The sequence below is a fragment of the Colobus angolensis genome, unplaced genomic scaffold, assembly GCF_000951035.1.
Source record: "Colobus angolensis palliatus isolate OR3802 unplaced genomic scaffold, Cang.pa_1.0 Scaffold527, whole genome shotgun sequence".
Taxonomy (NCBI): domain Eukaryota; kingdom Metazoa; phylum Chordata; class Mammalia; order Primates; family Cercopithecidae; genus Colobus; species Colobus angolensis.
The window spans coordinates 116,524-129,123 of record NW_012118788.1 but is presented as its reverse complement, the minus strand read 5'-3'; the positions used below and the strand labels follow the sequence as shown (position 1 = coordinate 129,123).

The 12,600-nt window shown below is 49.0% G+C and overlaps 1 protein-coding gene across 1 annotated transcript in view; it reads left to right on the top strand.

Moving 5' to 3' along the window:
* CABIN1 (calcineurin binding protein 1) overlaps window positions 1-12,600 on the top strand; it is a 178,029-nt gene that overhangs the window by 110,784 nt on the left and 54,645 nt on the right. Inside the window, exon 27 of the mRNA XM_011960860.1 lies at window positions 8,011-8,193. Within this exon, the coding sequence (XP_011816250.1) occupies window positions 8,011-8,193 (183 nt within the window). The remainder of the gene's footprint in view (window positions 1-8,010; window positions 8,194-12,600) is intronic.

Below are 12,600 nucleotides of genomic sequence, written 5' to 3'. Positions count from 1 at the left end.
AGAATGCCTCTGCCACCAGGCTTGGCAGCTTTTTTCTGCAGAGCATAGGCAGACCCAGCTGGTCCTCTGAGGGCTCAGCACAGGCCGTTAGTACACAAAGTTGCATATCAGCGCATTTGAACCTAGGGCCACAGGATCCCAAAGACAACTTTATGGAGGAGGTGGGACTGGAGCCAGGCCTGTAGGCTGTTTCTGAGGCCAGAATCCCCTCTCCACACATACTCAAAGCCTTCCCAGTTCACTTGGGCAGCATGAGAGCGGTGCATGATGGTGCTAGGCTGCGTTCAGCTGTCTGGGAAGTAGGTGGAGTATGGTGGCTCAGGGAGGATTGGTCCTTGCCCAAAGGTACATTGCTGATGGATAGGGGTCCCAACCCCAGAGAAGCCTTTGACCCTCTTCTCCCAGAAGCCTTCCCTGGGTGCACTGGCCCTTCCTTGGCTGTGGGTCTGGTAACCTGAGAGATGACCTTGCAGAGGGGCCTGCTGGGAGTGGGGAGACGACAGCACTCAGCAGCATCCTTCCTTTTCCTCCTGCCCCTCTTCAGGGGCCTCCCAGAGCAGAGGCTTCCTGCTTCAGGAATTGGGGTGGCTCTGGGCTACACACCGCAGTCCAAACAACCCTCCCTGCTGCCTGTCCTGCCAGCTTATCCAACTGCAGGGGTCCTGTTCTCCAAGAGCTTCTTCCCAGCACTGTGACACATTGTCCTCCCTACCTTGACTCACCCAGCCCCTGGGCTGTCCCATCCACAGCAGCCCAGCTGGTGGCAGGGTGAGGGTCCTTTTCACATGCTCTGTGATGCTCCTGGCAAACTTATGCCACTGTTCATGTCTGTCTGTCTGTCTTTCTGTCTGTCTGTGGCCTCTCTGAGGTCTTCAGGCAGCTGTACCAGAGAAAGTTTGCTTCCCCAGAAGAGGAGGAATAGGGGCTGGGGCACTGTCTGCCCAGGTAGATAGAGCCATTCTTTAAGAGCTTTTTCATTTATCCCTTTTGCCCTATTGATGTGAAAGAATTGAAACTTGGTGTTCTTTCAGTCTGACTGGCTTGAAACTTGGTATGAAACCTTGGGTTAACTTTTAGTATTTGAAATCAGGGTCATTTAAAATAGGCTGTGCCAACCCTTTCAGACATACAAGATCTGAAAGGAGCAGAAAGCGTGCGTTGGGCCTTGAGTCCCTTTTGGTGGCTCTCATTTGAAGAGATAACACATCCCTGGACTCCTTCCTGTGGTGCTGCCCCCTTGGGAGTGGGCAGGAACCTTGGCAAGCACCTCCCTCACCTCCTTGCTTCACAGGCCAGCTGGGCATCTCATTAACTGTGTACATAGTCCCTGGCTCTCCAGCTCTGCCCCAACAGCCCACCCCAGCATCATGACCTGCAGGTGGCAACCAAGACTGTGGTGAGCCCCATTAGCAGAGCCTTCCTCAGAGCCACTTAGGTACCTTGATTACCCCTTAGACAAGGGTTTGTCTAGAATCACCACAATGCCCCCCAAGGCCAGTACTAGTCTCTGCTTTCTGTTTTTTCAGATGGTTGGCAGTTCCAGATTCTCCCATCTGTGTCTGAGAGGCTCAGGGCGGGCCTGGCAAAGTACAGTCAGCAGTCCTCTGTCCCTGCCAGGTCCCTTGGCTTGTGCTTGTCCTACTCCACCGCTGTGGATGTTGTTTTAAGAGGCTCAGCAGAGTCCCCACTCAATTGGTGGTTGTTCCTCAGGGGAGCAGGAGTTCTGGCCACCTTCACTGCCTGCTGGCTGGATCCATGGTTCCTTCACATTGTAGCAAGAGGGCGTTTGCACTTTGAGAGTAAATATCTACTTGCCTAAACCAGTCCTTAGTTTTCATAATGATCACAGCTGGGATTCCACCAAATTGGCAATTCCTTTAGGCCCAGAGCCCAAGAGCCTGTGAGCTGGTGAGCTCGTGGGGCAGCCTGCCAGTCGGTGAAATCATCCCAGCAAGGCTTGCTTCCCGGAGCTTGCCGCAGGATGTGCTGCTGAGCTGTGCAGTGACTTCAGCTAGTCTCAGGCTGGCTGAGGAGAGCCAGCCCTAGCCTGTCTTTCAGGGAGACGTCAACTGCAGGAGCATAGCCTGCTGTCTTTCAGAGACTCTGAGGCCTCACGAGCATTTTTCTAAGCCATGGGTGTTCTCACTGTCAGGGCCAGAGTGAATGCTGCAGGGCAGTCACTTGTGTGCTAGGCACTAGGCCACACCTTTGTGGGATCCCATGTATGTCAGGGACAGAGGTAGGAAGACTATGGCAATCACGGTAAAATACATGAAGTGGGGGCCTAGAGCAGCAAAGTCATTTGGCCAAGATCACCCAACCCCTAAGTGGCAGATCTGGGATGGGAATATGGGTCTGGGAGCCCAACTCTTAAGCTCCTACAATGACCCTGCATAGCCTCTAGAGGCTCTCCGTTTCCAATCCTTCCTTTACACACAGACAGCGAATGGCCTGCCCCACCTCTTCTTTGATCCCCTCATGCTGGGGACTCAAGTTTGGGACATTTTGTGAGGGCTGCAGGCCTACTCATAACGGCCATTCAGTGCTCATGGAGCCTTGTATTCTGGCTTTGTAAGTCAGGGAAGAGCCTTTCACAAGCATGAGACAAGAGGTTCCAGTCAGGTCCGTTATCCTCCACTCAGGGGTCTTATACACCTCCCAAGTCCTCATTTCTCATTGTTCTGTCAGCCCAGCTGATACTGATGATCCATCGGTTCCTGGGCAGTGGACATGGCAAAGGCAGCTAGGAAGGAAGGGCTATGGCAGGGATGCCTACAAGGTCACTGTCCCCAAATCCTGGTATATGATGAGACATGGGTGAAGAGGCCAGAGCAGCAGGGCACCCTTTGGAGCACGGACCTGATCCTCAGTATCCTTTGTGCAGGCCATCCCACTTTGACAGGCGTGTTGTGTCAATGTTACCCCCCCCCCACCCCATCTACATGGTGCTGCTTAGGTATTGGCTCCAATATGGCATCAGCAAAACCCTCTGTTCATTCAGACCTAAAGCTGTAATGGCAAATTTGAGACATAAGAGATAAAACACGCCCAGGTTCTCTGAAATAATACTGATAAGCTGACATTTTGTGAACCTTTACTGTTTGTTAGGCACTGATTCAAGCACTTTATGTGTATTAACCTAGTTATTCATAACAGTTCTGTGAAGTGGATGCTTGTGTTATCACAGTTTTACATGCCTGGAAACTGAAGTGTAAATAATTATGGCATTTACAGAGGCTCTCAGAGATAGTAGGTGACAGAGCAGAATTTCGGTTCTATCAGCCTGGACTCTTTCAACTTTTTTGAAACAACTTTATATTTTGGTTTTTTGTTAAGACAGGGTCTCGCTCTGTTATCCAGGCTAGAGTGGAGTACAGTTGATCACTGCTCAGTACAGAGATCACTGCTCAGTGCAGCCTCAACCTCCTGGGCTCAAGTGAGCCTCCCACCTCAGCCTCCCAAGTAACTGCCACGCCTGCCTTGTTTTTGTTTTTTTTTTTTTTTAATTTTTTGTACAGACGGGCATCTCCCTATTTTACCCAGGCTGGTCTTGAACTGCTGGGCTCAAGCAATCCTCCCTCCTTGGACTCCCAAAGTGCTGGGACTACAGGCCTGAGCCACCCAGCCAAAACAAGTTTATATGTTGTTGCAAGTTTGCTGACCAGGCAGCTCATGCCTGCCCTCCCAGTAGGACCGAGCTGATTGGCACTAAAACATGGACCAATACCAGGCTTTTAAGGTAGCTGAGCAAAGGGTTGGTGGACCCTAGGGGACCGTGTCTGCCTTTCTCCTTGTGTTCCCCAGGAGGCCAGTGTGGCATGGACCTCTGTGAGATGATATGTGGTTGTAGTTTTTAGGTGAGAAAGGGACTTAACTCGCTTATGGTCTCACAGCTAGTAAACGGCACAAGAGGAACTCGAACTTAGCTCTCTTGGTTGCTAGTTTATTGAGCTTCACCTCGAGATATATAAAGTTCAAGACAAAGTTTTATTTTTTAATAGTTCTTGGCCGGGTGTGGTGGCTCATGCCTGTAATCCCAGCACTTTGAGAGGCCGACGTAGGTGGATCACCTGAGGTCAGGAGTTCGAGACCAGCCTGTCCAACATGGTGAAACCCCATCTCTTTTTTTTTTTTTGAGATGGAGTCTCGTTCTATCGCCCAGGCTGGAGTGCAGTGGCACGATCTCGGCTCACTGCAAGCTCCACCCCCCAGGTTCACACCATTCTCCTGCCTCAGCCTCCTGAGCAGCTGGGACTACAGGCACCCACCACCACACCCGGCTAATTTTTTGTATTTTTTTAGTAGAGATGGGGTTTCACTGTGTTAGCCAGGATGGTATCGATCTCCTGACCTCATGATCCACCCACCTTGGCCTCCCAAAGTGCTGGGATTACAGGCATGAGCCACCACGCCCAGCCTCCCCATCTCTACTAAAAATACAAAAGATTAGCTGGGTGTGGTGGGGCACGCCTGTAGTCCCAGCTACTCAGGAGGCTGAGGCAGGAGGATTGCTTGAACCTGGAAGGTAGAGGTTGCAATGAGCTGCGATCGTGCGATTGCACTCCAGCCTGGGCAACGTGAGACCCTGTCTCAAAAAAAATTTTTTTTTAAAGTTCTATTTTATCTCTACTCTTGGTTTATTATAGTATCTTTTTTTTTTTTTTAATGTAGTTGTTGCCTTAGGGTTAAGAAAATACACCTTTAGGTCGTCGCAGTCTGCCTTCAGGTGATACTGCACTGCTTCCTAGGCAGTGGAAGAGCTACTCATCTTTTGTGCTCGTTTTCATTCATTTCCCTTTTACATATGCTCTGAGCCTACAATACATTGCTACTATTTTTGCTTTAGAAAGTAAACAATAATGTTTTAGAAAAATTGAACATAAAAAGAATGTCTGTTGTATTTACCATAACTTTAACCATTTCTGGGGAACTCAGTTTCTTTATGTAGATCCAAGTTTTATCTGGCCTCATATTCATTCTACCTGAAAAATTACCTTTAACATTTCTTGTAACTCAGATCTGCTGGTAATTAATCCCCTCAGTTTTTGTTTGCCTGGAAAAAACAAACAAACCTTTCTTTTTCCCTGAAATTTTTAGAGATATTTTCACTGAGTATAGAATCCTGAGTTGATTATTTTATTCCTTCAGCACTTTAAAGATGTTGTCAGATATGTGTAATTTCTAATGAGAAGTCTGCTGTAATTCTTGACTTTATCTTTCTGTATCTGATGTATCTTTCTCTGACTGCCTTCAACATTTTGTATCTTTGGGTTTCAGCTGTTTCAAAATGGCCCACCTAGGTGTGATTCTTTTTTTTTTTTTTTTGTAATATGTGTGGAGGTGTTTTCCTTGCTTGATGTTTTCTGAGAATCTTGGTGATTTGATGTCTTTTATTATTTTTGGAAAATTCTTAGTTATTATGTCTTTAAATATTTCCACTGTCCTGTTTCTCCCTCATCTCTTTTTGTGACTCCAGTTAGCGTGTTGGATCATTTGGATGCTCTATTCTGATTCCTCCTGCCCACTGTTATTCTCTGGGTTTGGATTACAGATGCTCCTCAACTTACAATGGGGTTATTTCCTGATAAAACGAACATAAGTTGAAATTAAGCCAGAAATGCATTTAATATACCTGACCTACCAACATCATAGTTTAGCTCATCCTCACTGCAATGTGCTCAGAACACTTGCGTTAGCCTACAGTTGGGCAAAATTACCTAACACGGAGGTCCCCAACCCCCAGGTCACAGACTGGTACCCGTCCGTGGCCGATTAGGAACTGGGCCGCACAGCAGGAGGTGAGCAGCAGGCAGGCGAGCACTACCACCTGAACCCTGGCTCCTGTCTGATCAGTGGCAGGCGTTCTGTAGATTCTCATAGGAGCATGAACCCTATTGTGAACTGCACATGTGGAGGGATCTAGGTTGTGTGCTTCTCGCAAGAATCTAATGCCAGAGAATAGTTTTATCCTGAAACTATCCCCCTCCAACCCCCATGGTCTGTGGAAAATTGTCTTCCATGAAACTGTCACCTGGTGCCAAAAAGGTTGGGGACTGCTGTTATAGCACAAAGCCTATTTCATGATAAAGTGTTGAATATCTCATGCAGTAGTGTTGTACTGCGTATCACTAGCTTGGGAAAAGATCAAAATTCAAAATTTGAAGTGTAGTTTCTACTGAATGCATATCACTTTTGCATCATTGTAAAGTCAAAAAAATTTTAAGTTGAACCATTGTAAGTTGGAGATTGTCGGTATTTCTAGTGACCTGTTTTCAAGTTTTGATTTCCTTTTCCTCCTCAGCTGTGTCAGGTTGGCTGCAGTGTCTGGGAAAGGCACTCTTCATCTCTGTTACTGTATTTTTTATTTCTAGCCTTTGCATTTGACTCTTGCTTTTTTTATCTCACTGCTGAAATTTCCTGTCTGTTCATGCATGTTGTTCAGCTTTTCCAGTACAGCCTTTGACATACTAATCGTATTTATGAATCATATTAATCTTAGTTATTTTAAATTCCCTGATATGTAGTTCTAATATCTGGGTTATCTGTGAGTCTGGCTCTGCTGATTGATTTGTCTCTTGACTATTTACTTTTTTCTTTCTTTCTGTATGCATCTTGTAATTTTTACATTGAATACCAGATATCATGTATAGGACAGAAGAGACTGAAATAAGTAATATTTATGCCTGGAATAGACTTCCATCTTTTGTTTTAGGCTTTTAGTAAGGAAAGTTGAGTTAGGCTAGTCAGAAATTGAGCTGGCTTGGGTTTTGTTGTTACTATGGTTCAGTGCCCCAGTGGTGCAATCATAGCTCACTGCAGCCTCAACCTCCCAAGCTCAAATTCCTCTCATGTTACCTTGTGCTTAGTAGGGGAGCTTGTTTGCCACAAGGTTTTTCCCCACATTCCAGTTCCGCCTTCAGCCTTAGGCCTTTGTGTGCACCTCAGGGAGGGTACTCCTCCATGCTCTTGCCTCCTCCCTGCAGTAGACTGCCTTGCTTGTTACTCAGTGCATGCCAGCCTAGGGTTGGGGACATGGGGGTAGTTCTCTGTTGTCTTGGTCCCAGCCTCAGACTTAGGTGGACTCTGTGTCCCTGCATCTCAGGGGTGGTGCTTTCTCCGTGATTCTGCCCCTCCAGTGGTGGGAGACCTCTAATGTTTGGACTCTAGATGATTTCCTGCCCCTCCCTTAGAATAGAAGGTTTTTCCTTTTCCCTTCACCAGCTGCAGTGGGTCTTCACCTGTACCCTGGAGGCAACAAGGTTTCCTCCCCTGCCTCCGTGCCTGAAGGCTTCGGTTCCTCCAGGCAGGCTTTGTACCTTTTCCATAGCAGCAACCACTCACTCCTCCCCTCCAGGTCTGCACTACTCCCAGGAAGGTTTCCTCAACTTCCCTCCTTGCCCCTTCCCCTATTCTTTCTCATGAGCACCCGTGAAGGTCTGAAGACAGCAGCTAGTAGTGAGTGAGTACAAACTCCTTTTACATCCGTGGCTCCCAGAGATCTAGAGTTCTTCCAGATCACACCTGGCTTTTACTAACAGGTTAAAAATGTTTCCTGAATTCTTTCCCACTTCATTTATTTCTGTTATATTTATATGGTAGAAAAACTACATAATGGTGGCTACTGTGCATCTCTTCCTAACTCCACATTTGACAACAGCACGTTGGTAACTTGAAAATTGCCATGGTGGGAATATTTACACTCCAGAAATCAGTAAGTGCTATTAATCAGGGCTTTCTTTTTCCCTGAGAGTCAGTTGTTAAACATTTACCAGAATACCACTGTTTGGGGGAACACCAGGAGGGTTGACCATGGAGATTGGTGCCTTTGGTGAGTCTCTCCGTGGCCTCTGGGATGGGTTGGGCCCAGCAGTGTTGAATGGCTGTGTTCAGGCCATCTCCTGCAAGGCAGTCCCCAGGCCACTGGCAGGGAGACTCACCATAGGGAGGCCCCCTGTGTTGGAGGTGGTGTAGATTAATGCTCTCGCCCTCTCTTCCTCCTTCTCCCCTTAGACCGAAGCCAGGACAGCACAGCCGTAGCACTCTCAGACTCCAGCTCGACGCAGGACTTCTTTAATGAGCCCACCAGCTTACTGGAAGGCTCCAGGAAAGCCTACACAGAGAAGAGGCTGCCGGTTCTCAGTTCCCAAGCAGGAGGGACGGGTAAAGACCTTCAGGGGGCCACAGAAGAAAGAGGTATGAAGCTCTAACTCGGTGAATTAGAACCACTTTGATGTCCTGTGGCAATCTGGGCAGAGCTGAAGGCTTTGTGGCCCAGGGACCTTGGCTGGGCAAGTCGCTTACTCTCTGGGCCTCCGTTTTTTTCTCCCTGTAGGATGGAAATGGTCCCAGTGCCCTCCCTGGGGTTGTGAGGGTTGAGGGAGGCAGCTCCTGAGGGTGCGCACAGAGCCCAGCACCACATGTGCTCGGGGATGCTTCTTGTTGTTGTTATGACCCTCACAGCCCAGCCCGGGAAAGCTATGTCTGTGACATCAGTGTGCTCTGTTTTTTTTCTTGGTTAATGGTTATTTTAAGTCTTTGGATCCTAAATGTCACAAATGTGTTTTCTTTTCAGTCTGAATCATATGAGGTCTTCAGGAAAAATCTCCCTTTTTTGGGGGTGGGGGGCAGGGGCCCTGATTTAAGCCTGGGGGTATGCCCAGCTCTCCTGGGGGGTCCAGGCCCCCTTGTAGAAATCAGTTGGCAGAGCCCCACATCTGGGCTTACTGGGAGATCACAGGCAGGCTGGGGCTTTCCTGGCCCCACTCTGAGCTGTGGCTGGTCAGCTGTGGATTTGAGAGCTTTCCCGCTCTGGCCAGGGCCAGGACTTACAGGTGTTTCTCAAACAGTAATAACAACAACCCAGTCCTGTACTCTTTTCTGTGCTGGGCACTGTGTTAATTCATTTGGTTCTCCCAAGCACCCTAGAAAAAAAGCATAATGACTATTCCCATTTTATAGCTGAAGAATCTGAGATTCAGAGAAGGTCTAGAATTTGCCCTCTCAGTCTACGCCCTTAACCATTACCCCATGCTGCCTCTCCAGGTGGGATGGATGGATGGATGGGGAAAAACGTTGGTGATAAACTGCCTCCCTGAGGGATCCAGGCCTTGTCCCAGGAAGTCTCAGAGCAAGCCCTGGATGGGAGCTCACACATGGGTGTGGCAGTGGAGCCAGAGCCGTTTACACTAAGGAAGATCTCTCCCAGCTCTCTGCTCCCTGCCAGCCTCCCCTGGCTGGACTTAAAAGGGCATGAGACCACATCCCCAGTAGGTTGGAAGTATCCGCATTAGGGGACACCTGGTAGAGACACTAGATAAGAGGGCACAGAATGGAGGACTTACCATGTGGATTTACTTGTATCTGGTGCTCATAGAGAGATGAGGCCACCACCCCACTCTCTCACCAGGCAGTCACTATGCTGTCGCCAGCCAGCGTTGACATTCTGTAACTGATATAAACACACTGTAGGAAGTTTAAAATGGGAAGGAAAAAGGTAACTTAAACTCTTAACACTCTAATACAGCATTTCTGGTCTTAAAAATAAGATTTTTAAACTTATTAGACAAGTAAGGACCACCATGTGTGCTCTGTGGCCTGTCAAGCCGTGACTGCTGTGGATGCTATTGTGTCATCATGAACTTCTCTCCCACTTACATGAGGAAGGGGACATGGGTATTGGGGGAACGACGCAGAGAGTGAGTTGGCTTTGGTCTGGCACAGCCTATACAGGCCCTTCTAGACTCGTGAAGAGCGTCCTGCCTCTTCCCTCCTTCCATTAGAGCCAGTGGCTTAAGCAGACAGTTTGTGGGGCTGGCCATTGGTGAAGAAGGTTAGGGTAGGACCAAAGGTCACCACAATAGCTGATAAGCATGAAATGAAACCTCTTGCTTCCATGGCCATGTTCCTCCTCTCTAAGTCCATCTTTTTTTGGTAACCATGGTGGTGAAGTTGATCAACTTCCTGCTGGGAGAGCAGGTATGGCAGGGAATGCTTCCAATGCCCACTGCCAGCACACAGTTCTGGGAGCAGAGCACTCCTCCAGGCCTGGTTTTGGTGAGTGGTGGTCTCTAACACGTACTCCCCTGGACTCCCATTGGGTAGTAGCCTGGCCATCACAGTCTGCAGTGCTCGAGCAGCCTTTGGCCTCTCTGCAGAAAGCCAGGACAGCAGTGCCTAGGCAGTGTTCAGTGCAGGCCCCAGTGTGCTCCACACGCCTTGCCTTCCCAGCACGCCCTCATGGAGAGTCCTATCACCAGCCTGCTGCTTCCTCCGTCATTAATGTTATGGGGTACAGGCCCTCGCTCATGCGTTTTGTATTTGTTATCAAGCAGCGGGGCACAACAGATCTAGATCTGTACCACGCACTGGGTACCGAGGGAAAGCAGAAACACATCTGACAGCCACATCCTGCCTGGCACTGAGATGCGCTCCCTCCCTCCCACAAGCTGTCACACTGCCCAAGGACCAGCCTCCTTCCTTTAATTCTCCAGAAGCTGTCTTTCTCCACTCTGGCCTTGACCGAGGTGCCTTGAGGAAAGAGCCTTTCCCAGAAGTGACTGTTGCAGGTAGCTGAAGCTCACCTTTGCAGGAGCTTCAAAAAAAAAAAGTCTAAAATATGAAGGTCACAAGAGTAAAGACTTTTTTTTTTTTTTTTTGAGGCGGAGTCTCGCTCTGTCGCCCGGACTGGAGTGCAGTGGCCGGATCTCAGCTCCCTGCAAGCTCCGCCTCCCGGGTTTACGGCCATTCTCCTGCCTCAGCCTCCGGAGTAGCTGGGACTACAGGCGCCCGCCACCTCGCCCCGCTAGTTTTTGTATTTTTAGTAGAGACAGGGTTTCACCGTGTTAGCCAGGATGGTCTCGATCTCCTGACCTCATGATCCGCCCGTCTTGGCCTCCCAGAGTGCTGGGATTACAGGCTTGAGCCACCGCGCCCGGCCAAGACTTATTTTTTTAATTTAGAAGAAAGTTGTCCACAGTTTCATCACTTAAATACAAGCTCACTCTTCTATATCATTCTGAGGGCAAGAGGGTAAAACCCAAAGCAGAGTTGACAACCACCTGTTGTGATCCAGGCAGTGGACACAAGGGCATGCCAGACTGGCCACATCTGCCGCTTTCTGGTCAAGTAGAGGCCTAGTGACGATGCCCGTGTACCACACGCAGGATGGGGTGATAAATGGTTGTTGGGGGGAGGCTGCCCTGGGGGCAGTTGACCTGCCAGTGCCCAGCTTCCTGCCCATCTTGCCTGCCCTTTGTGGAGAGCATCCTCACTGGGCTTTTTTCTCAGACCAGTGAGAGTTTGAGTAAGACGATCTCAGAAGTCAAAAGAGACAGACTTGAGGTCCCTGCTGGGGCATATTTCCGTCTGGGCCTCTCAGCTGTTGGTGTCTTGCCAAGACGTGTAGCCACCTGCGGGTCAGGCTCTTCCATAACCAGGCCCCCTGAGTTCACTGGGCCATCAGTACACATCAGTCCAGAGGGTCAGCTGGAGGCATGTCTGTGCCTCATTCTTCTTAGGACCTCCATGGACTGATGTGGATCAGATGGCTCCTGTGCTCTGTTGGCCTTGGCGTATGCACCACAAGCATTCCAAGCCAGTCTTCCCTGCCTGCGTCAGGCACTGGCCTAGGCTGGAGCAGCCAGAACACATGTTTTACTTGCTTTCTCTTGGTAGAAGGAAGTTTTCTCATCTTCATGCAGTTAGGTTACAATTGGACGTCCTGGCCTGCAAATGTGGTGTGGTCTTGTTGGCGTTTCTGACCCTCTTTCTTCCAGTAAGGCAATGGAGGGCTGTAGTGACCTATGAGGCCTCTTCAGCAGTAGGAGTGGATGCTGTGGGTAAGGTAGCTCACCCCATCTCTCCTGGGCCCCTTAGGCCACCCAGACCCCTAAGCAACTGATTTTTATTGTTGTTGTTTCTGAGACAGGGTCTCGCCCTGTTGCCCATGCTGGAATACAGTGATGCAATCATGGCTCACTACAGCCTCAACCTCCTGAGCTCGAGATCCTCCTGCCTCAGCCTCCCGAGTAGCTGGGACTACAGGTGGCACCACACCTGCCTAATTTTTTATGTTTTTTGTAGAAATGAGGTCTTGCTATGTTGCCCCAGGCTGGTCTCAAACTCTTGGCCTCAAGCAGTCATCTCACCTTAGCCTTCCAAAGTGCTGGGATTATAGGCGTGAGCCACCGCACTGGGGTGGTTGTTTTTCGGGTTTTTTTGTTTGTTTGTTTTTTTGAGGTTAGGTTTAATAGACAAAAGAAAGAAAAGAGAGTAGCTCTCTCTCCAAGAGAGGGGCGCCTGAGCGGGTCTTCCCTGCAGCTGGGTTTCTAACTCAGTCTAGGATTGCTGTTTTCTTCTCTCTTTATGTGTTCTAAGATTTCTGGCTGAATTCTTGACCCTCTACCTGCTTTCCATGAAAATTGTGCTCTGTGTGTCTTTGTGTCCAAGCTCTCAGTGCCTGATGTGAACCGCTGAGAGGCCTGCATCATCATCTGATTCCTCTGTCTCCCCCGTGCCTAGCACAGGGCTGATCCCAGCATTATTATGGCTTATACTGTTTGGTGAGCCACATTTTGAACACATTAGAAACCTGGCACATTT